Below are 24,655 nucleotides of genomic sequence, written 5' to 3'. Positions count from 1 at the left end.
AGGTAAGAATATTTCATCTGACTGCACACTCGGAGCGCAGAAGCAGAGAAGTCAGGACAGGCTTCTCTACTTCTGACTTCAACGTAAAAGAAACAGGATGTGTTGGAAGTACTTTCACAAGTACCTGGACGTCATGCACAGGCAAGAAAAAGAGTCACTCACTATGGTACAACAGCAAGTCTTTGTATACTTGTGTTTTAGGCTGTTAGCAGATACTACATCCCGAGTTAAAGAGAAGATGAAAATGATGACACGCCTTTGTTTGTCTTTTTTTTTTTACCGTTTGAAGATGACTGCCCAGGGTGTACACCGCCTTCCGCCCGATTGTAGCTGAGATAGGCGCCAGCACCCCCCGCGACCCCAAAAGGGAATAAGCGGTAGAAAATGGATGGATGCCCAGGACCGTCAAGACTTAAAATACACACTTTTTAACTTTCATCCGGCACATCAAGTGTGTTTGCACAAAGTTCATCTCTGGACCAGGTTTTACTCCGTGTTGGATGGGGAAGAGGACTAGAGGAGGCAGGTGGTGTCGGGTTTTACTCCATGTTGGATGGGGAAGAGGACTAGAGGATGCAGGTGGTGTCGGACTTGTGTGTGAGTGCCGCGGATGGGGGAGAGGACTAGAGGAGGCAGGTGGTGTCGGACTTGTGTGTGAGTGCCGCGGATGGGGAAGGGGACTCGAGGATGCAGGTGGTGTCGGACTTGTGTGTGAGTGCCGCGGATGGGGAAGAGGACTAGAGGAGGCAGGTGGTGTCGGAATTGTGTGTGAGTGCCGCGGATGGGGAAGGGGACTCGAGGAGGCAGGTGGTGTCGGACTTGTGTGGGAGTGCCGCGGATGGGGGAGAGGACTAGAGGAGGCAGGTGGTGTCGGGTTTTACTCCATGTTGGATGGGGAAGAGGACTGGAGGATGCAGGTGGTGTCGGACTTGTGTGTGAGTGCCGCGGATGGGGAAGAGGACTAGAGGAGGCAGGTGGTGTCGGACTTGTGTGTGAGTGCCGCGGATGGGGAAGGGGACTCGAGGAGGCAGGTGGTGTCGGACTTGTGTGGGAGTGCCGCGGATGGGGAAGAGGACTAGAGGAGGCAGGTGGTGTCGGACTTGTGTGGGAGTGCCGCGGATGGAGAAGAGGACTAGAGGAGGCAGGTGGTGTCAGACTTGTGTGGGAGTGCCGCAATACCAAAGCTGCTCTGAAATGCTGAAGGAATGTAGAAACAAGTTGGAATGGAGGAAAGGTTTGAGGATTGAAGAGCTAAAGCTCAACCGAATCAAGACTCCATGCTAGAAACTGCTAAATGGTTGCAATAGCTGGAACTGATTTTAGCCACATAGGTCAAAGTTAGCTGAAAAAATAAGCATGCTAAGGCTGAAATGTAAATTGTTGCACCCATATTTTGGATTTGACTGGGATTTGAACCTTTGGCATAAGAGGGCTTAGACTGGACTGACCATACGTCCTTTTCCCCCCGGACATGTCCTCTTTGGCGGGGCTGTCTGGGCGGAGGTTCTTAAAAGCCTAAAATATCTGGCATTTTGAGTTAGGGTGGCGTGTATTCTCAATGTACGTTCAGGGTTAAGAAGGGCTTAAAACAAACAGAATTGTGCACCCAGAGACAGAGAGACAGACGCAGAGAGAGACAGACAGACGCAGATAGAGACAGACGCAGAGACAGAGAGAGCAAGAGAGTTATGATAAACTTCAATGCAACGCCAGGCTCGGCTTTTAATCCATAGAATTATCAGATTTCATTTTTTGTTATCTACAGCAGGGGTGTCAAAAGTCTGCCCCGGTGGCCATTAGTGGCCCACAGCTAATGTTTTAAAGGCCCACAACACTTTCTAAAAATACTATTCAAATAAACAAAAACATAACAAAAGAGAAATAAAAAAGCTTAAAGGTGAAAAGTCATTTAGAAAAAGTTGTAATGTTGACTAATAAAACAAAGCTGTTTTTTTTTCTTTCTTTCAAACTATCATTGCTCAAAACCTAATATTGAATCAAAATCAATGTTATTATGAATTATTGACCTATCCAAAGTTCCCATTACTTCACATCAAATATTACACTAGGGAAAATATTTTTGGTAGAATATTTTGCATATTTTGTGTGTTTGCCATGTAAAACATACTTTTGTTTAAGCAAAAAGGGCGGAAAACAAACAAACAAACAAAAAACAACATAAAATTTGAAGTGAGGGATGGATGTGAAGTAGATGTAGATTCCAGACATTTAAATATCAAATGTATATACAGTATATACCATTATTATCATTTCATCACCCAAGCAAAGCACTTTTGACACTTTTATACTGAAATAAATGCAGCTACAACTTATTAAATACAAACATAGAAAAGACTAACAGCAGCGGTAAAGTTTAGATCCATGAAGGAAAGATGAAAGTGAAGGAATGTTTAGAAGTGAAGACATTTACAAATGCACACATTATATTATTTCTTTTAATGAATGAAGTAACATTTATGACAACCTTTTTCCCAAACACAATATATAATGTGAGATATAACAGGATAATCATACATTCATCATCTATTTTCAAAACGCTAACAAAAAAGTGGGACCCCAAAAATGGGCTGTGGGACCCCATTTTTATGACTGGATGGGGTCCCTGGGACCCCTTTTTGAAAATTCCTAGTGCCAACACTGCTGTCAACAGAGGAGGAAAAATGCTTTATTTAAATAGAAATATTATTTATAAAGAAAGTTGGAGTATCATTGACATCTTTTCACAAGTCTGGAAAACTTGCCCGCCTCGGCACTCAAGTACAGGAATCCATCCATCCATCCATTTTTTACCACTTATTCCCTTTGGGGTGGCGGGGGCGCTGGTGCCTATCTCAGCTACGATCGGGCCGAAGGCAGAGTACACCCTGGACAAGTCGCCACCTCATCACAGGCATGTACAGGAATGTGTCCTCTTTTTCATGTACAGGAAGGAATGTGTCCTCTTCTTCATGTACAGGAAGGAATGTGTCCTCTTTTTCATGTACAGGAAGGAATGTGTCCTCTTTTTCATGTACAGGAAGGAATGTGTCCTCTTTTTCATGTACAGGAAGGAATGTGTCCTCTTTTTCATGTACAGGAAGGAATGTGTCCTCTTTTTCATGTACAGGAAGGAATGTGTCCTCTTTTTCATGTACAGGAAGGAATGTGTCCTCTTTTTCATGTACAGGAAGGAATGTGTCCTCTTCTTCATGTACAGGAAGGAATGTGTCCTCTTCTTCATGTACAGGAAGGAATGTGTCCTCTTTTTCATGTACAGGAAGGAATGTGTCCTCTTCTTCATGTACAGGAAGGAATGTGTCCTCTTCTTCGTGTACAGGAAGGAATGTGTCCTCTTTTTCATGTACAGGAAGGAATGTGTCCTTTTTCATGTACAGGAAGGAATGTGTCCTCTTTTTCATGTACAGGAAGGAATGTGTCCTCTTTTTCATGTACAGGAAGGAATGTGTCCTCTTCTTCATGTACAGGAAGGAATGTGTCCTCTTTTTCATGTACAGGAAGGAATGTGTCCTCTTTTTCATGTACAGGAAGGAATGTGTCCTCTTTTTCATGTACAGGAAGGAATGTGTCCTCTTTTTCATGTACAGGAAGGAATGTGTCCTCTTTTTCATGTACAGGAAGGAATGTGTCCTCTTTTTCATGTACAGGAAGGAATGTGTCCTCTTTTTCATGTACAGGAAGGAATGTGTCCTCTTCTTCATGTACAGGAAGGAATGTGTCCTCTTCTTCATGTACAGGAAGGAATGTGTCCTCTTTTTCATGTACAGGAAGGAATGTGTCCTCTTTTTCATGTACAGGAAGGAATGTGTCCTCTTTTTCATGTACAGGAAGGAATGTGTCCTCTTTTTCATGTACAGGAAGGAATGTGTCCTCTTTTTCATGTACAGGAAGGAATGTGTCCTCTTTTTCATGTACAGGAAGGAATGTGTCCTCTTTTTCATGTACAGGAAGGAATGTGTCCTCTTTTTCATGTACAGGAAGGAATGTGTCCTCTTTTTCATGTACATGAAGGAATGTGTCCTCTTCTTCATGTACAGGAAGGAATGTGTCCTCTTTTTCATGTACAGGAAGGAATGTGTCCTCTTTTTCATGTACAGGAAGGAATGTGTCCTCTTTTTCATGTACAGGAAGGAATGTGTCCTCTTTTTCATGTACAGGAAGGAATGTGTCCTCTTTTTCATGTACAGGAAGGAATGTGTCCTCTTCTTCATGTACAGGAAGGAATGTGTCCTCTTTTTCATGTACAGGAAGGAATGTGTCCTCTTTTTCATGTACAGGAAGGAATGTGTCCTCTTTTTCATGTACAGGAAGGAATGTGTCCTCTTTTTCATGTACATGAAGGAATGTGTCCTCTTTTTCATGTACATGAAGGAATGTGTCCTCTTTTTCATGTACAGGAAGGAATGTGTCCTCTTTTCCATGTACAGGAAGGAATGTGTCCTCTTTTTCATGTACAGGAAGGAATGTGTCCTCTTTTTCATGTACAGGAAGGAATGTGTCCTCTTTTTCATGTACAGGAAGGAATGTGTCCTCTTTTTCATGTACATGAAGGAATGTGTCCTCTTTTTCATGTACAGGAAGGAATGTGTCCTCTTTTTCATGTACAGGAAGGAATGTGTCCTCTTTTTCATGTACAGGAAGGAATGTGTCCTCTTTTTCATGTACAGGAAGGAATGTGTCCTCTTTTTCATGTACAGGAAGGAATGTGTCCTCTTTTTCATGTACAGGAAGGAATGTGTCCTCTTTTTCATGTACAGGAAGGAATGTGTCCTCTTTTTCATGTACAGGAAGGAATGTGTCCTCTTTTTCATGTACAGGAAGGAATGTGTCCACTTTTTCATGCACAGGAAGGAATGTGTCCTCTTTTTCATGTACAGGAAGGAATGTGTCCTCTTTTTCATGTACAGGAAGGAATGTGTCCTCTTTTTCATGTACAGGAAGGAATGTGTCCTCTTCTTCATGTACAGGAAGGAATGTGTCCTCTTTTTCATGTACAGGAAGGAATGTGTCCTCTTTTTCATGTACAGGAAGGAATGTGTCCTCTTTTTCATGTACAGGAAGGAATGTGTCCTCTTTTTCATGTACAGGAAGGAATGTGTCCTTTTTTTTTCATGTACAGGAAGGAATGTGTCCTCTTTTTCATGTACATGAAGGAATGTGTCCTCTTTTTCATGTACAGGAAGGAATGTGTCCTCTTTTTCATGTACAGGAAGGAATGTGTCCTCTTTTTCATGTACAGGAAGGAATGTGTCCTCTTTTTCATGTACAGGAAGGAATGTGTCCTCTTTTTCATGTACAGGAAGGAATGTGTCCTCTTTTTCATGTACAGGAAGGAATGTGTCCTCTTTTTCATGTACAGGAAGGAATGTGTCCTCTTTTTCATGTACAGGAAGGAATGTGTCCTCTTTTTCATGTACATGAAGGAATGTGTCCTCTTCTTCATGTACAGGAAGGAATGTGTCCTCTTCTTCATGTACAGGAAGGAATGTGTCCTCTTTTTCATGTACAGGAAGGAATGTGTCCTCTTTTTCATGTACATGAAGGAATGTGTCCTCTTTTTCATGTACAGGAAGGAATGTGTCCTCTTCTTCATGTACAGGAAGGAATGTGTCCTCTTTTTCATGTACAGGAAGGAATGTGTCCTCTTTTTCATGTACAGGAAGGAATGTGTCCTCTTTTTCATCTACAGGAAGGAATGTGTCCTCTTTTTCATGTACAGGAAGGAATGTGTCCTCTTTTTCATGTACAGGAAGGAATGTGTCCTCTTTTTCATGTACAGGAAGGAATGTGTCCTCTTTTTCATGTACAGGAAGGAATGTGTCCTCTTCTTCATGTACAGGAAGGAATGTGTCCTCTTTTTCATGTACAGGAAGGAATGTGTCCTCTTTTTCATGTACAGGAAGGAATGTGTCCTCTTTTTCATGTACAGGAAGGAATGTGTCCTCTTTTTCATGTACAGGAAGGAATGTGTCCTCTTTTTCATGTACAGGAAGGAATGTGTCCTCTTTTTCATGTACAGGAAGGAATGTGTCCTCTTTTTCATGTACATGAAGGAATGTGTCCTCTTTTTCATGTACAGGAAGGAATGTGTCCTCTTTTTCATGTACAGGAAGGAATGTGTCCTCTTTTTCATGTACAGGAAGGAATGTGTCCTCTTTTTCATGTACAGGAAGGAATGTGTCCTCTTTTTCATGTACAGGAAGGAATGTGTCCTCTTTTTCATGTACAGGAAGGAATGTGTCCTCTTTTTCATGTACAGGAAGGAATGTGTCCTCTTTTTCATGTACAGGAAGGAATGTGTCCTCTTTTTCATGTACAGGAAGGAATGTGTCCTCTTTTTCATGTACAGGAAGGAATGTGTCCTCTTTTTCATGTACAGGAAGGAATGTGTCCTCTTCTTCATGTACAGGAAGGAATGTGTCCTCTTTTTCATGTACAGGAAGGAATGTGTCCTCTTTTTCATGTACAGGAAGGAATGTGTCCTCTTTTTCATGTACAGGAAGGAATGTGTCCTCTTTTTCATGTACAGGAAGGAATGTGTCCTCTTTTTCATGTACATGAAGGAATGTGTCCTCTTTTTCATGTACATGAAGGAATGTGTCCTCTTTTTCATGTACAGGAAGGAATGTGTCCTCTTTTTCATGTACAGGAAGGAATGTGTCCTCTTTTTCATGTACAGGAAGGAATGTGTCCTCTTTTTCATGTACAGGAAGGAATATGTCCTCTTTTTCATGTACAGGAAGGAATGTGTCCTCTTTTTCATGTACAGGAAGGAATGTGTCCTCTTTTTCATGTACAGGAAGGAATGTGTCCTCTTTTTCATGTACAGGAAGGAATGTGTCCTCTTTTTCATGTACAGGAAGGAATGTGTCCTCTTTTTCATGTACAGGAAGGAATGTGTCCTCTTTTTCATGTACAGGAAGGAATGTGTCCTCTTTTTCATGTACAGGAAGGAATGTGTCCTCTTTTTCATGTACAGGAAGGAATGTGTCCTCTTTTTCATGTACAGGAAGGAATGTGTCCTCTTTTTCATGTACAGGAAGGAATGTGTCCTCTTCTTCATGTACAGGAAGGAATGTGTCCTCTTTTTCATGTACAGGAAGGAATGTGTCCTCTTTTTCATGTACAGGAAGGAATGTGTCCTCTTTTTCATGTACAGGAAGGAATGTGTCCTCTTTTTCATGTACAGGAAGGAATGTGTCCTCTTTTTCATGTACAGGAAGGAATGTGTCCTCTTTTTCATGTACAGGAAGGAATGTGTCCTCTTTTTCATGTACAGGAAGGAATGTGTCCTCTTTTTCATGTACAGGAAGGAATGTGTCCTCTTTTTCATGTACATGAAGGAATGTGTCCTCTTTTTCATGTACATGAAGGAATGTGTCCTCTTCTTCATGTACAGGAAGGAATGTGTCCTCTTTTTCATGTACAGGAGGGAATGTGTCCTCTTTTTCATGTACATGAAGGAATGGGTCCTCTTTTTCATGTACAGGAAGGAATGTGTCCTCTTTTTCATGTACAGGAAGGAATGTGTCCTCTTTTTCATGTACAGGAAGGAATGTGTCCTCTTTTTCATGTACAGGAAGGAATGTGTCCTCTTTTTCATGTACAGGAAGGAATGTGTCCTCTTTTTCATGTACAGGAAGGAATGTGTCCTCTTTTTCATGTACAGGAAGGAATGTGTCCTCTTTTTCATGTACAGGAAGGAATGTGTCCTCTTTTTCATGCACAGGAAGGAATGTGTCCACTTTTTCATGCACAGGAAGGAATGTGTCCTCTTTTTCATGCACAGGAAGGAATGTGTCCTCTTTTTCATGTACAGGAAGGAATGTGTCCTCTTTTTCATGTACAGGAAGGAATGTGTCCTCTTCTTCATGTACAGGAAGGAATGTGTCCTCTTTTTCATGTACAGGAAGGAATGTGTCCTCTTTTTCATGTACAGGAAGGAATGTGTCCTCTTTTTCATGTACAGGAAGGAATGTGTCCTCTTTTTCATGTACAGGAAGGAATGTGTCCTTTTTTTTTCATGTACAGGAAGGAATGTGTCCTCTTTTTCATGTACATGAAGGAATGTGTCCTCTTTTTCATGTACAGGAAGGAATGTGTCCTCTTTTTCATGTACAGGAAGGAATGTGTCCTCTTTTTCATGTACAGGAAGGAATGTGTCCTCTTTTTCATGTACAGGAAGGAATGTGTCCTCTTTTTCATGTACAGGAAGGAATGTGTCCTCTTTTTCATGTACAGGAAGGAATGTGTCCTCTTTTTCATGTACAGGAAGGAATGTGTCCTCTTTTTCATGTACATGAAGGAATGTGTCCTCTTCTTCATGTACAGGAAGGAATGTGTCCTCTTCTTCATGTACAGGAAGGAATGTGTCCTCTTTTTCATGTACAGGAAGGAATGTGTCCTCTTTTTCATGTACATGAAGGAATGTGTCCTCTTTTTCATGTACAGGAAGGAATGTGTCCTCTTTTTCATGTACATGAAGGAATGTGTCCTCTTTTTCATGTACAGGAAGGAATGTGTCCTCTTTTTCATGTACAGGAAGGAATGTGTCCTCTTTTTCATGTACAGGAAGGAATGTGTCCTCTTTTTCATGTACAGGAAGGAATGTGTCCTCTTTTTCATGTACAGGAAGGAATGTGTCCTCTTTTTCATGTACAGGAAGGAATGTGTCCTCTTTTTCATGTACAGGAAGGAATGTGTCCTCTTCTTCATGTACAGGAAGGAATGTGTCCTCTTTTTCATGTACAGGAAGGAATGTGTCCTCTTTTTCATGTACAGGAAGGAATGTGTCCTCTTTTTCATGTACAGGAAGGAATGTGTCCTCTTTTTCATGTACAGGAAGGAATGTGTCCTCTTTTTCATGTACAGGAAGGAATGTGTCCTCTTTTTCATGTACAGGAAGGAATGTGTCCTCTTTTTCATGTACATGAAGGAATGTGTCCTCTTTTTCATGTACAGGAAGGAATGTGTCCTCTTTTTCATGTACAGGAAGGAATGTGTCCTCTTTTTCATGTACAGGAAGGAATGTGTCCTCTTTTTCATGTACAGGAAGGAATGTGTCCTCTTTTTCATGTACAGGAAGGAATGTGTCCTCTTTTTCATGTACAGGAAGGAATGTGTCCTCTTTTTCATGTACAGGAAGGAATGTGTCCTCTTTTTCATGTACAGGAAGGAATGTGTCCTCTTTTTCATGTACAGGAAGGAATGTGTCCTCTTTTTCATGTACAGGAAGGAATGTGTCCTCTTTTTCATGTACAGGAAGGAATGTGTCCTCTTCTTCATGTACAGGAAGGAATGTGTCCTCTTTTTCATGTACAGGAAGGAATGTGTCCTCTTTTTCATGTACAGGAAGGAATGTGTCCTCTTTTTCATGTACAGGAAGGAATGTGTCCTCTTTTTCATGTACAGGAAGGAATGTGTCCTCTTTTTCATGTACATGAAGGAATGTGTCCTCTTTTTCATGTACATGAAGGAATGTGTCCTCTTTTTCATGTACAGGAAGGAATGTGTCCTCTTTTTCATGTACAGGAAGGAATGTGTCCTCTTTTTCATGTACAGGAAGGAATGTGTCCTCTTTTTCATGTACAGGAAGGAATATGTCCTCTTTTTCATGTACAGGAAGGAATGTGTCCTCTTTTTCATGTACAGGAAGGAATGTGTCCTCTTTTTCATGTACAGGAAGGAATGTGTCCTCTTTTTCATGTACAGGAAGGAATGTGTCCTCTTTTTCATGTACAGGAAGGAATGTGTCCTCTTTTTCATGTACAGGAAGGAATGTGTCCTCTTTTTCATGTACAGGAAGGAATGTGTCCTCTTTTTCATGTACAGGAAGGAATGTGTCCTCTTTTTCATGTACAGGAAGGAATGTGTCCTCTTTTTCATGTACAGGAAGGAATGTGTCCTCTTTTTCATGTACAGGAAGGAATGTGTCCTCTTCTTCATGTACAGGAAGGAATGTGTCCTCTTTTTCATGTACAGGAAGGAATGTGTCCTCTTTTTCATGTACAGGAAGGAATGTGTCCTCTTTTTCATGTACAGGAAGGAATGTGTCCTCTTTTTCATGTACAGGAAGGAATGTGTCCTCTTTTTCATGTACAGGAAGGAATGTGTCCTCTTTTACATGTACAGGAAGGAATGTGTCCTCTTTTTCATGTACAGGAAGGAATGTGTCCTCTTTTTCATGTACAGGAAGGAATGTGTCCTCTTTTTCATGTACAGGAAGGAATGTGTCCTCTTTTTCATGTACATGAAGGAATGTGTCCTCTTTTTCATGTACATGAAGGAATGTGTCCTCTTCTTCATGTACAGGAAGGAATGTGTCCTCTTTTTCATGTACAGGAGGGAATGTGTCCTCTTTTTCATGTACATGAAGGAATGGGTCCTCTTTTTCATGTACAGGAAGGAATGTGTCCTCTTTTTCATGTACAGGAAGGAATGTGTCCTCTTTTTCATGTACAGGAAGGAATGTGTCCTCTTTTTCATGTACAGGAAGGAATGTGTCCTCTTTTTCATGTACAGGAAGGAATGTGTCCTCTTTTTCATGTACAGGAAGGAATGTGTCCTCTTTTTCATGTACAGGAAGGAATGTGTCCTCTTTTTCATGTACAGGAAGGAATGTGTCCTCTTTTTCATGTACAGGAAGGAATGTGTCCTCTTTTTCATGTACAGGAAGGAATGTGTCCTCTTTTTCATGTACAGGAAGGAATGTGTCCTCTTTTTCATGTACAGGAAGGAATGTGTCCTCTTCTTCATGTACAGGAAGGAATGTGTCCTCTTTTTCATGTACAGGAAGGAATGTGTCCTCTTTTTCATGTACAGGAAGGAATGTGTCCTCTTTTTCATGTACAGGAAGGAATGTGTCCTCTTTTTCATGTACAGGAAGGAATGTGTCCTCTTTTTCATGTACAGGAAGGAATGTGTCCTCTTCTTCATGTACAGGAAGGAATGTGTCCTCTTTTTCATGTACAGGAAGGAATGTGTCCTCTTTTTCATGTACAGGAAGGAATGTGTCCTCTTTTTCATGTACAGGAAGGAATGTGTCCTCTTCTTGCCATTTGAGAAGATGCTCAGCCGAGCTTCAAGTCAACATTGTCGCCGTCTACGTCTGCTATTCAGTGCTTCACTTCAACAACAACAACAACAACACAATTACCTTTGTACCCACTCAGTGTCGCCACCTAGCTGTGTGGAGGCCAGCGGGTCCAAGTCCAAGAGATGAGAAAGAGCATGAAAAGGCCGACACAGTTCATGTTCAGTCAGTCGCTGCCACCTTCAAATAGGTCACAGCTGTCACAAGTCATCCCTTCACCAAGTCCTGCTTCCTGACCTCTTGCAAAGTGCAAGAAGACGCTGGCTTTAAACACGGCCCGCCTTCCTACTGGCACACAACTTGCTCAAATCTGACTCCTTCAGCTTCACACTCAACGTGAAGACATTGTTGGGGACTTTGAAGACTAATGTTCCCTCAGGAAGAAAAGATGAATACATGAACAAATAACTGATGTTCCCTCGGGAATAAAAGATGAATAAATGAACAAATAACTGATGTTCCCTCCAGAAGAAAAGATGAATCAATGAATAAATAACTAATGTTCCCTCCGGAAGAAAAGATGAATACATGAATAAATAACTGATGTTCCCTCCAGAAGAAAAGATGAATAAATGAACAAATAACTGATGTTCCCTCCAGAAGAAAAGATGAATCAATGAATAAATAACTAATGTTCCCTCCGGAAGAAAAGATGAATACATGAATAAATAACTGATGTTCCCTCCAGAAGGAAAGATGAATAAATGAACAAATAACTGATGTTCCCTCAGGAATAAAAGATGAATAAATAAACAAATAACTACATTTTCCTCGGGAATAAAAGATGAATAAATAAACAAATAACTGATGTTCCCACGGGAATAAAAGATGAATAAATGAACAAATAACTGATGTTCCCTCGGGAAGAAAAGATGAATAAATAAACAAATAACTGATGTTCCCTCGGGAAGAAAAGATGAATAAAATAACTAATAACAAATGTTCCCTTGGGAATAAAAGATGAATAAATGAACAAATAACTGATGTTCCCTCCAGAAGAAAAGATGAATAAATGAACAAATAACAAATGTTCCCTCAGGAATAAAAGATGAATAAATGAACAAATAACTAATGTTCCCTCGGGAATAAAAGATGAATAAATAAACAAATAGCTAATGTTCCCTCGGGAAGAAAAGATGAATAAATGAACAAATAACTGATGTTCCCTCGGGAATAAAAGATGAATAAATGAACAAATAACTGATGTTCCCTCGGGAATAAAAGATGAATAAATGAACAAATAACTAATGTTGCCTTGGGAATAAAAGATGAATAAATGAACAAATAACTGATGTTCCCTCGGGAAGAAAAGATGAATAAATGAACAAATAACTAATGTTCCCTCCAGAAGAAAAGATGAATAAATGAACAAATAACTGATGTTCCCTCCAGAAGAAAAGATGAATCAATGAATAAATAACTAATGTTCCCTCAGGAAGAAAAGATGAATACATGAATAAATAACTGATGTTCCCTCCAGAAGGAAAGATGAATAAATGAACAAATAACTGATGTTCCCTAAGGAATAAAAGATGAATAAATAAACAAATAACTAATGTTCCCTCGGGAATAAAAGATGAATAAATGAACAAATAACTGATGTTCCCTCGGGAAGAAAAGATGAATAAATGAACAAATAACTGATGTTCCCTCGGGAATAAAAGATGAATAAATGAACAAATAACTGATGTTCCCTCGGGAATAAAAGATGAATAAATGAACAAATAACTAATGTTCCCCCCAGTAGAAAAGATGAATAAATGAACAAATAACAAAAGTTCCCTCGGGAATAAAAGATGAATAAATGAACAAATAACTAATGTTCCCTCGGGAATAAAAGATGAATAAATGAACAAATAACTGATGTTCCCTCGGGAAGAAAAGATGAATAAATGAACAAATAACTAATGTTCCCTCCAGTAGAAAAGATGAATAAATGAACAAATAACTGATGTTCCCTCGGGAATAAAAGATGAATAAATGAACAAATAACTGATGTTCCCTAGGGAATAAAAGATGAATAAATGAACAAATAACTGATGTTCCCTCGGGAATAAAAGATGAATAAATGAACAAATAACTGATGTTCCCTCGGGAAGAAAAGATGAATAAATGAACAAATAACTGATGTTCCCTCGGGAATAAAAGATGAATAAATAAACAAATAGCTAATGTTCCCTCGGGAAGAAAAGATGAATAAATGAACAAATAACTGATGTTCCCTCGGGAATAAAAGATGAATAAATGAACAAATAACTGATGTTCCCTCGGGAATAAAAGATGAATAAATGAACAAATAACTAATGTTCCCTTGGGAATAAAAGATGAATAAATGAACAAATAACTGATGTTCCCTCGGGAAGAAAAGATGAATAAATGAACAAATAACTAATGTTCCCCCCAGTAGAAAAGATGAATAAATGAACAAATAACAAAAGTTCCCTCGGGAATAAAAGATGAATAAATGAACAAATAACTAATGTTCCCTCTGGAATAAAAGATGAATAAATAAACAAATAACTAAAGTTCCCTCGGGAATAAAAGATGAATAAATAAACAAATAGCTAATGTTCCCTCGGGAAGAAAAGATGAATAAATGAACAAATAACTGATGTTCCCTCGGGAATAAAAGATGAATAAATGAACAAATAACTGATGTTCCCTCGGGAATAAAAGATGAATAAATGAACAAATAACTAATGTTGCCTTGGGAATAAAAGATGAATAAATGAACAAATAACTGATGTTCCCTCGGGAAGAAAAGATGAATAAATGAACAAATAACTAATGTTCCCTCCAGAAGAAAAGATGAATAAATGAACAAATAACTGATGTTCCCTCCAGAAGAAAAGATGAATCAATGAATAAATAACTAATGTTCCCTCAGGAAGAAAAGATGAATACATGAATAAATAACTGATGTTCCCTCCAGAAGGAAAGATGAATAAATGAACAAATAACTGATGTTCCCTCCAGAAGAAAAGATGAATCAATAAATAAATAACTAATGTTCCCTCCGGAAGAAAAGATGAATACATGAATAAATAACTGATGTTCCCTCCAGAAGGAAAGATGAATAAATGAACAAATAACTGATGTTCCCTAAGGAATAAAAGATGAATAAATAAACAAATAACTAATGTTCCCTCGGGAATAAAAGATGAATAAATAAACAAATAACTGATGTTCCCTCGGGAAGAAAAGACGAATAAAATAACTAATAACAAATGTTCCCTTGGGAATAAAAGATGAATAAATGAACAAATAACTGATGTTCCCTCCAGAAGAAAAGATGAATAAATGAACAAATAACAAATGTTCCCTCAGGAATAAAAGATGAATAAATGAACAAATAACAGATGTTCCCTCGGGAAGAAAAGATGAATAAATAAACAAATAACTGATGTTCCCTCGGGAAGAAAAGATGAATAAATAAACAAATAACTGATGTTCCCTCGGGAAGAAAAGATGAATAAATAAACAAATAACTGATGTTCCCTCGGGAATAAAAGATGAATAAATGAACAAATAACTGATGTTCCCTCGGGAAGAAAAGATGAATAAATGAACAAATAACTAATGTTCCCTCCAGTAGAAAAGATGAATAAATGAACAAATAACAAAAGTTCCCTCGGGAATAAAAGATGAATAAATGAACAAATAACTGATGTTCCCTCGGGAAGAAAAGATGAATAAATGAACAAATAACTGATGTTCCCTCGGGAATAAAAGATGAATAAATGAACAAATAACTGATGTTCCCTCGGGAATAAAAGATGACTAAATGACAGGCTTGTGTTTTCTCTGCTGTTGGAAAAGTAATCAAGCAGCAAGAACATTTTCAGTGAGCAGCGAGTCTTTTAGAGTCCTTTTAGAGACTTGTTTTGGTCGTTTGTTTTTCCATTTGGTGTGATGACTTGAAGAAGGCATCACTTGTTTTGGAACATCTTGGCCTTCCAGCATCTGCTCTAGAAAAGTAGGATTCTTTATCTTTACCAGCAATCTACCAGACAACATCGTATGATGCTTTGATATAAGACGATATAAGATGATACAAGACGATATAAGATGATATAAGATGATATAAGATGATATAAGATGATACAAGATGATACAAGATGATACAAGACGATATAAGATGATATAAGATGATACAAGACGATATAAGATGATACAAGATGATACAAGATGATACAAGATGATATAAGACGATATAAGATGATACAAGACGATATAAGATGATATAAGATGATACAAGACGATATAAGATGATACAAGATGATACAAGATGATACAAGATGATATAAGATAATATAAGAATCTTCTTATATTATCTTATATCATCTTGTATCATCTTGATATATGATATAAGATGATACAAGATGATATAAGATGATATAAGATGATATAAGATGATACAAGATGATATAAGATGATATAAGATGATATAAGATGATATAAGATGATACAAGATGATATAAGATGATATAAGATGATACAAGATGATATAAGATGATACAAGATGATATAGGATGATACAAGATGATATAAGATGATATAAGATGATACAAGATGATATAAGATGATATAAGATGATACAAGATGATATAAGATGATACAAGATGATATAAGATGATATAAGATGATACAAGATGATATAAGATGATATAAGATGATATAAGATGATATAAGATGATACAAGATGATATAAGATGATATAAGATGATACAAGATGATATAAGATGATAAAAGATGATATAAGATGATATAAGATGATATAAGATGACACAAGATGATACAAGATGATATAAGATGATACAAGATGATACAAGATGATACAAGATGATATAAGATAATATAAGAATCTTCTTATATTATCTTATATCATCTTGTATCATCTTGATATATGATATAAGATGATACAAGATGATATAAGATGATATAAGATGATATAAGATGATACAAGATGATATAAGATTATATAAGACGATATAAAATGATATAAGATAATATAAGATGATATAAGATGATACAAGATGATATAAGATGATATAAGATGATACAAGATGATATAAGATGATACAAGATGATATAAGATGATATAAGATGATATAAGATGACACAAGATGATACAAGATGATATAAGATGATACAAGATGATATAAGATGATATAAGATGATATAAGATGACATAAGATGATACAAGATGATATAAGATGATACAAGATGATATAAGATGATACAAGATGATATAAGATGATATAAGATGATATAAGATGATACAAGATGATATAAGATTATATAAGATGATATAAGATGATATAAGATGATATAAGATGATACAAGATGATATAAGATGATATAAGATGATATAAGATGATACAAGATGATATAAGATGATATAAGATGATACAAGATGATATAAGATGATACAAGATGATATAAGATGATATAAGATGATATAAGATGATATAAGATGATACAAGATGATACAAGATGATATAAGATGATATAAGATGATATAAGATGATACAAGATGATATAAGATGATATAAGATGATACAAGATGATATAAGATGATATAAGATGATATAAGATGATACAAGATGATATAAGATGATATAAGATGATACAAGATGATATAAGATGATACAAGATGATATAAATGATATAAGATGATATAAGATGACACAAGATGATACATGATGATATAAGATGATACAAGATGATATAAGATGATATAAGATGATATAAGATGACATAAGATGATACAAGATGATATAAGATGATACAAGATGATATAAGATGATACAAGATGATATAAGATGATACAAGATGATATAAGATGATATAAGATGATATAAGATGACACAAGATGATACAAGATGATATAAGATGATACAAGATGATATAAGATGATATAAGATGATATAAGATGACATAAGATGATATAAGATGATATAAGATGATACAAGATGATATAAGATGATACAAGATGATATAAGATGATATAAGATGATATAAGATGATATAAGATGATACAAGATGATACAAGATGATATAAGATGATACAAGATGATATAAGATTATATAAGACGATATAAAATGATATAAGATGATATAAGATGATATAAGATGATACAAGATGATATAAGATGATACAAGATGATATAAGATGATATAAGATGATATAAGATGACATAAGATGATACAAGATGATATAAGATGATACAAGATGATATAAGATGATACAAGATGATATAAGATGATATAAGATGATACAAGATGATATAAGATGATACAAGATGAAATAAGATGATATAAAATGATATCGAGTTTGCAATGTTTTGCTGCAACTTTTAAGGGCGCTTTAATAAGGTGATCTAGCACGCCCCCTAGCGGCAATAAGTGGACACTAATACTGTTTATTGAAACTAGTTCCTCCCTATCACAACGAATAAATATTATGTTGGTGACAAATCAATACAACTATGTGATTAAAACAAAATAATTCAAGTTTGTATCACAGAAGAAAAAATAAATGCGTCCTTTTAGATCCATTTTTGCAGTTTGATTTGTCAAAAGTCGTCATTCCTGCTCTTTGTTTAGCAAGGCCGCCATCTACTGGTGGAGTTGATCAACTACAACACTTGCAGCACATTCATGCATGCTTTTAAACTTCACCAAGAAATAAACATTTTACAATAATACTTTGTCCAGAAAGTCGTGTATGCTTTAATGCTGATATGTTTTTTTTTCAAAAACTCAAAATCTGAAAGATTATTAATAATATTCAAAATCATAATCATCATGATAATTCTAATAATTATAACATAATAATATGATAACAAAAAACAACAATATTATTAATAGTTATAATAATGATGATTATAATATTGAGGCCACTAATAATAATGATAGTAATAGTAATAATAACAGAACTATAAAACAATAATCCTTTTTTTTTTTTACAATATGCAAAGGGCCAAAAAACATTTTTGTAAATATTTTTGCGAACATATTTTCATACTTCAAATTTGAAATCGCACAGCTTTTTACTAGAAAGATAATTAATAATAATTGAAAAAAACATCACCAATAATATTAATGGTAATGATAATAATAATAATTGTAATAAAATGTATACAACAAAAACAGAATATGTATATTTATTATAATAATATATTGTATAATTATAAATTATGTATATATAAATTATATATGTTATAATAATAAAAACAATAATAATAATGATAGTTTTTTTTACAATATGTCTATGGCCAAAAAGTTTTGCATATGTTTGTGCATGTTTGTTATACATATTTCTAAAGCAACTTCCAATAATAATACAAATAACAATTATCATCTATCCATCCATTTTCTACCGTTTTTCCCTGCCGGGGTCATGGCTTAGAGTAAAAAAAAACCGAACTGCAATAAAAAATTGTAATAATTATAATAATAATAATAGTTTAAATAATTATAATGTTAAGAACAACTAAAACAACAACAATAATAATAATAATAATAATAATAATAATAATAGTAGGAGGGTCTACTGCCTCTATGATAAAATGAACATTTTTAACTCAAGTTTTATTACAGGTGACAAAAAATAAGTGTAATATATTCTAATGTATGAATTATATCATTATTATTTTCACAATAAAGAGAAACTGGAAATTGTGATGTATTATGTTGTATGCTTGCATGTTTGAAATAAACTCAAACTCAAACTCAAACTCAAACTCAAACAATATGCCAAAGGCCAAAAATGAAAAATAAAGATCGATATCCGTTGAATAAAACCTTAGAGGGCGCTCTTCTTATTTGAATGATCTTTGAAGAGTGCTTGTGTTGTCCTTCATTCATGACATATTTGCTAATATGACCTTGCTGTCATAAACACAATACATCTAATAAAGGAAGGAAGAGGTTGAATGTGTAAATAGAGAGTGTGCTAACATACTGCATGTGTGTGTGGTACGCCAGCTGCACGGTGGCAGAGAGGAATGTCATAAAAACTTCCATGAAGATGACTGGCTGCTCTCTCCCCTCCCTCCATGAAGTGTACAGTGCCAGGTGCCTCAAAAAGGCCCAAAACATCATAAAGGACCCATCTCACCCTGGACATAAACTTTTTGAAGTGATGCCCTCAGGCAGGAGATACAGGACAATAAAATGCCAGACAAACCGTTTTAAAAACACTTTTTACCCGAGAGCAATAGTGTTGCTGAACACAGGATGATAATAATGACTGTGCATGTGAGCTCTATGCTTGGTATTTTTATGTATTTGTATTTATTTATCTATGTTCTTATGTTTTTATGTATGATTTTTGCACTAAATTAGTTTGCATACAATTTAGTTATACAATGTACAATGACAATAAATATATATTCTATTTTATATTGTATTCTATTAAGAATATATGTTTTTTAAGTTCACTTTGGAATTTAACAGTGAGGTGTACTTCCTCCTTTAGACAGCAGGGGGCAGCATTGCTTAGTGTACACAATAATGCCCATGTTTGGAGTTCCTTTCGGGTCTCGTTAAAGCTAGTTCGGTGACGTTTGCAAACGTTTTCATCTTCTCAAATCTCTCGCCAATCAAAGTATCATCGGTGTGTATCGTTGAGTAGCATGTAGATATTTGATTGTGGTGTATCATTTGTTGGCTGTGATGTAGTTTGGGACGTTTTATGGCCAAAAGTCAGTCATGCTAATTTTTGTCATGTCATACTGTGAAGTGAATGTTAGCATAGTAAGCTAGTTTGCTAGAGTGTTGGAGTGCTTAAAATACATATTTTGTGGTGTTTCTTTATCCATTTAAGTTCATTCAATCAATCAATCAATCAATGTTTATTTATATAGCCCCAAATCACAAATGTCTCAAAGGACTGCACAAATCATTACGACTACAACATCCTCGGAAGAACCCACAAAAGGGCAAGGAAAACTCACACCCAGTGGGCAGGGAGAATTCACATCCAGTGGGACGCCAGTGACAATGCTGACTATGAGAAACCTTGGAGAGGACCTCAGATGTGGGCAACCCCCCCCCTCTAGGGGACCGAAAGCAATGGATGTCGAGCGGGTCTAACATGATACTGTGAAAGTTCAATCCATAGTGGCTCCAAGACAGCAGTGAGAGTCCCGTCCACAGGAAACCATCTCAAGCGGATCAGCAGCGTAGAGATGTCCCCAACCGATACAGGCGAGCGGTCCATCCTGGGTCCCGACGAGCGGTCCATCCTGGGTTTCGACTCTGGACAGTCAGTACTTCATCCATGGTCATCGGACCGGACCCCCTCCACAAGGGAGGGGGGGACATAGGAGAAAGAAAAGAAGCGGCAGATCAACTGGTCTAAAAAGGAGGTCTATTTAAAGGCTAGAGTATACAGATGAGTTTTAAGATGAGACTTAAATGCTTCTACTGAGGTAGCATCTCGAACTGTTACCGGGAGGGCATTCCAGAGTACTGGAGCCCGAACGGAAAACGCTCTATAGCCCGCAGACTTTTTTTGAGCTCTAGGAATCACTAATAAGCCGGAGTCTTTTGAACGCAGATTTCTTGCACAGCATAATGCATTTGTTGTTGTTGTATGTTTGTTTGTGTAAATGATAAATGGGTTGTACTTGTATAGCGCTTTTCTACCTTCAAGGTACTCAAAGCGCTTTGACACTACTTCCACATTCACACACTGATGGAGGGAGCTGCCATGCAAGGCGCCAACCAGCACCCATCAGGAGCAAGGGTGAAGTGTCTTGCTCAGGACACAACGGATGTGACGAGGTTGGTACCAGGTGGGATTTGAACCAGGGACCCTCGGGTTGCGCACGGCCACTCTTCCACTGCGCCACGCCGTCCCTAATGAACACTTTGTATGTATTTAATGTAAGTATTCTTTCTGCTAGTGTGTTTTCAGTTTGACCCTTTTTACGGTCAATAAACCTGTTGATAAGCTAGGTAGGTAGGTAGATAGATAGGTACTTACAGGTAGGTAGGTACTTACTTAATCTCTGATCTTACTGGCAGTAAGTTGTTTGAGCATTCCCTCAAAAGCAGATGCCTGTGTGTACTAACAATCTGATCTGTGAAGCAGAGCTCCATAAGTGGCCTTACCTCAAAGGCATCAAAATCCCTCGAATAACTGCCAAAGTGGACCTGTAATTGGTACCAACGCCTCCAAGCTAATGGAACCATGGGAGGAGATTAACAGCCACGGAGACAGACCCAATACAGTCAGAACCCTTTTGGGGTGCGTAATTAATGGGTGATTGCAAGGCAATGACACACATAATGGAAGCCCCACAGTTACTGTTAACCGCACAATCGTTGACAGGTTGGAGGAACGGCTTATCAACCGGAGCATTGGCGGAACACATTCAGCCCAAAGTCCTGTGAGTGGGCTCAAGGCTTCCACATTGAAAATGAGGAACAAGAAAAAGCTTTGCAGTTGCAGAAAAAAATATGCTTTGGAGAAGGAGAGGCAGGAGAGAAGAACTTTGGCCAAAGAGCAGGAAGAGCGAGAGCAAGCTCTGGTCAGACAAAGAGCTCTAGAGCTGGAAAGGCAAAGAGCCTTGGAGCAAGCACTTTTCCAGCAGCAACAAGAGAAGAAAGAGAGAGAAATGGAAAAAGCAAGACTAAAGGCTTTGGAACGGGAAGGAGAAAAGGCTGTTGAGAAAGAAAGGTTAGAAAGAGAAAAAGTTTGGAAGCAGAAAGAAAAAAAAAAAGGATCCGTACAGCAGGAGAAGATAGCGGCAGAGTCAATATATCGCTGACCTTTTTTGGAAAAGGTAAATTGATGAGTGGACAAATGAAAAAAGATGTTTCAGACCAGGAGATATCGTTGCAGTTGTGGATGCTTCGGCACCAAGAAGAAGTTGGATCCTTGGAAGAATACGGGAAACTTTTCTTGATAGAGCAAGAAAAGTTTGTTTGTAAACCAAATCGAGCATAATCGAAATACCTGTAACAAAGATATGACCGCTATGAGAAGGTATGGAGGACAATAACTGCATTATTACAAAAAACAAACAAACATGAGAACCGAAGAAAAAGGGTTTGTTTTGATATTATTGCTCTATTTGTATGTCATTATTTTGAATTCAATTGGTGTGTTAAATCCATATACTCTTTATGATAATAAACATTTTGGTTAAACATGGACACAATTCTGGAATAAATAAAGTACTATCTAATCTAATCTAATTCTGGACATCGATTTTTAGCCAGCTGCTCACGTCTGAACTAGTTTTATTTATATTTGGCAAGCAGTAGCAGTAATGGTATAGGACTTTACTGTTAGTTTAGATGTGGAGAAGAATGCAACAGTAAAGTTAAGACAAAGAAGCAGGCAGGAGAACACATCCTGTTCCTGCATGAGCGCCAGTGAGAAATGGATAAGAAGACGTGTTTGATCAAGGAAAGTTGTTATGGTATCACCAAGAAATTCCTACATATGGAGGGCGGCACAGAGGTCTTGTCTTGCTCCTCGGCTTTCAGAAAATGTAACCCCTGAAACATTTGCGTTAAATACACACGTGTCATCGATCAATTAATTGAACTATCCCCCAAAAATTAATAATAGTAAGAGAACAATAGTATTGCGTCATTGATTGAAGGGGGAAAAGCACAGTCTTGGGGCCGCCACATGGGGGCAGTGTGGTCCTGCACCAGTGTCCTCAGTCTTCTTCTGCCTGGAGCTCAGACATCTATTCTCCTGCACCTGAACCAACACCAGGTCCTCCTGTGCCAAAGTGCAGCGAGCAGGTGGCTAAATGTCAGCTAATATCTGGTCCAGCGAGAGCGAGGAGGGAAGATGAGAAGAGTCTGCAAGATGTCCCGCAGCGCCGACACATTATTAAGTCTCAGCCTTGGTCGGGAAATGTCAGCCTTTGCCTTCCGTCGTCTCCCGTGTGACGTTGGGGACGTCACCTGGGATGATTGATTGGCACTGATGCTCCCCAGTGAGTTAGGCTTTATTCACCTGTGGACCGTGAAGGCCTCTAGTCCACCTTTGCTTGGTCTCTGGCATGAAACTCACCTCGGTGTTGGGCTTTCAAACGAGTCCCCTTTTCTACAAGTCCAATTTGAGTACAAGTCAGAACTCATACCGTTTATTTGCAGTTTTTTCCAGACCATTAGCTGCACTTTTATAACCCACAAAGAAAGAGAACAGAACGTTGATGAGGTGGCAGAGATTATAAGTGAGATTTTATCTATTTATTTTTAAACCAGTGTGGGTGGCACTGGGAGCAGGTGGGTAAAGTGTCTTGCCCAAGGACACAACGGCAGTGACTAGGACGGCAGAAAAGGGGATTGAACCTGCAACCCTCAAGTTGCTGGCACGGCCGCTCTACCAACCGAGCTATACTGCCCCGCCCTATATTTGTGCGAGGCCATTTTCAAGAAGGATATTTAAAGAGGAAAAGCATCTTGTGAGATGATGTCTGGCAACCCCGCAAGCTGGCCCAGATGTCCCGGCGATGAAGTGGTCTTCCCGCCACTTCCACTCCAACCGACTCTGAGCGGCACCACTGGCTTATACGGCGTCAAATGGCTGCTACAAACTGTGAGTTGAAATATTTTAGTTCTCTATTTTTTACTTTTAAAACATTTTTTTTTACCATTTTAATTTTGACAGTATCACACAAAATATGTTTTAATTGCTGATGCGGGTTTATTGATTTTTAAATGCGGCAGAAAAGAACCCATTTGTACACTGTTGATGTGTATCAATGCCCAGTAGTGCGTAAATGTGTTTCTGTATAGTATTTCTCCAGCAATGGTCACATGGTGACATCAATGATGCTATTTGGAGGTCATCACTGAAGTCGCACATCACTGAAGGCCTAGGTGGGAAACGCACGGGCCGCCACTGCAAGAAGGTTGCCCACAGCCACAAATATCATGTTTTGCTTATTATTAGAGAATGTTTTGCTTTTTTTAGAGCACACAGCCGGCGACGATGTAGAGGACAACAGGCGTTGAGTTGACTTGAGGCCTTCGTTGTAGCATTCAGTGTGTTTTGAAGGAGACTTGAACAGCAGGAGCAGCTTTGCTGGCAGCGTCCCACCAGGCTCACAAGGTCATGTGACTCCACAACACTTACACACACATTTCACTCATTTACACTTTTCAATTCACGCAACCTTGAAATCTGTGTGTGTGTGTGTGTGTGTGTGTGTGTGTGACACTCTGACACGTCCCCTGCGAGCCAGAAGGGGAACAGGAAGTTCAAAGGTGCGAAAATGGGGAAGTGGGAAGGAATACGTGTCGTCAAGGTCACACCTCCCGCTCACATCACCATGGCAACCGCCTCCACTCGCACTCGGAGAGACTTTGCAGTTTGCCCAACTCCGCCCTCCTTTGGACTTACTTATGACTTGCAAAACAATGACTTGGTCCCACCACTGCGTTTCACAGGCCAGTTTGAAGACGTCGGCAGTCCTCACTTGGCCCACGGGTCGGAGTTTGAACACAGCTGCTTTAAGTAGTGTGAAAAGAATGCTTGCTGAAATGTAAGGAGTGTGCTTCAAG

At 38.0% G+C, this 24,655-nt stretch overlaps 1 protein-coding gene across 1 annotated transcript; it reads left to right on the top strand.

Moving 5' to 3' along the window:
- The first annotated feature begins 21,065 nt into the window (after positions 1 to 21,065).
- Positions 21,066 to 22,131, top strand: LOC133535293 (MAP7 domain-containing protein 2-like). Its single transcript, XM_061874988.1, has 2 exons — positions 21,066 to 21,371; positions 21,456 to 22,131. Exons 1-2 carry the CDS (start codon positions 21,307 to 21,309, stop codon positions 21,892 to 21,894), a joined length of 504 nt encoding a protein of 167 aa, XP_061730972.1. The 5' UTR covers positions 21,066 to 21,306; the 3' UTR covers positions 21,895 to 22,131.
- Positions 22,132 to 24,655: the final 2,524 nt, after the last annotated feature.

The sequence above is a fragment of the Nerophis ophidion genome, linkage group LG02, assembly GCF_033978795.1.
Source record: "Nerophis ophidion isolate RoL-2023_Sa linkage group LG02, RoL_Noph_v1.0, whole genome shotgun sequence".
Classification (NCBI taxonomy): domain Eukaryota; kingdom Metazoa; phylum Chordata; class Actinopteri; order Syngnathiformes; family Syngnathidae; genus Nerophis; species Nerophis ophidion.
This window is presented reverse-complemented; position numbering and strand designations above follow the sequence as displayed.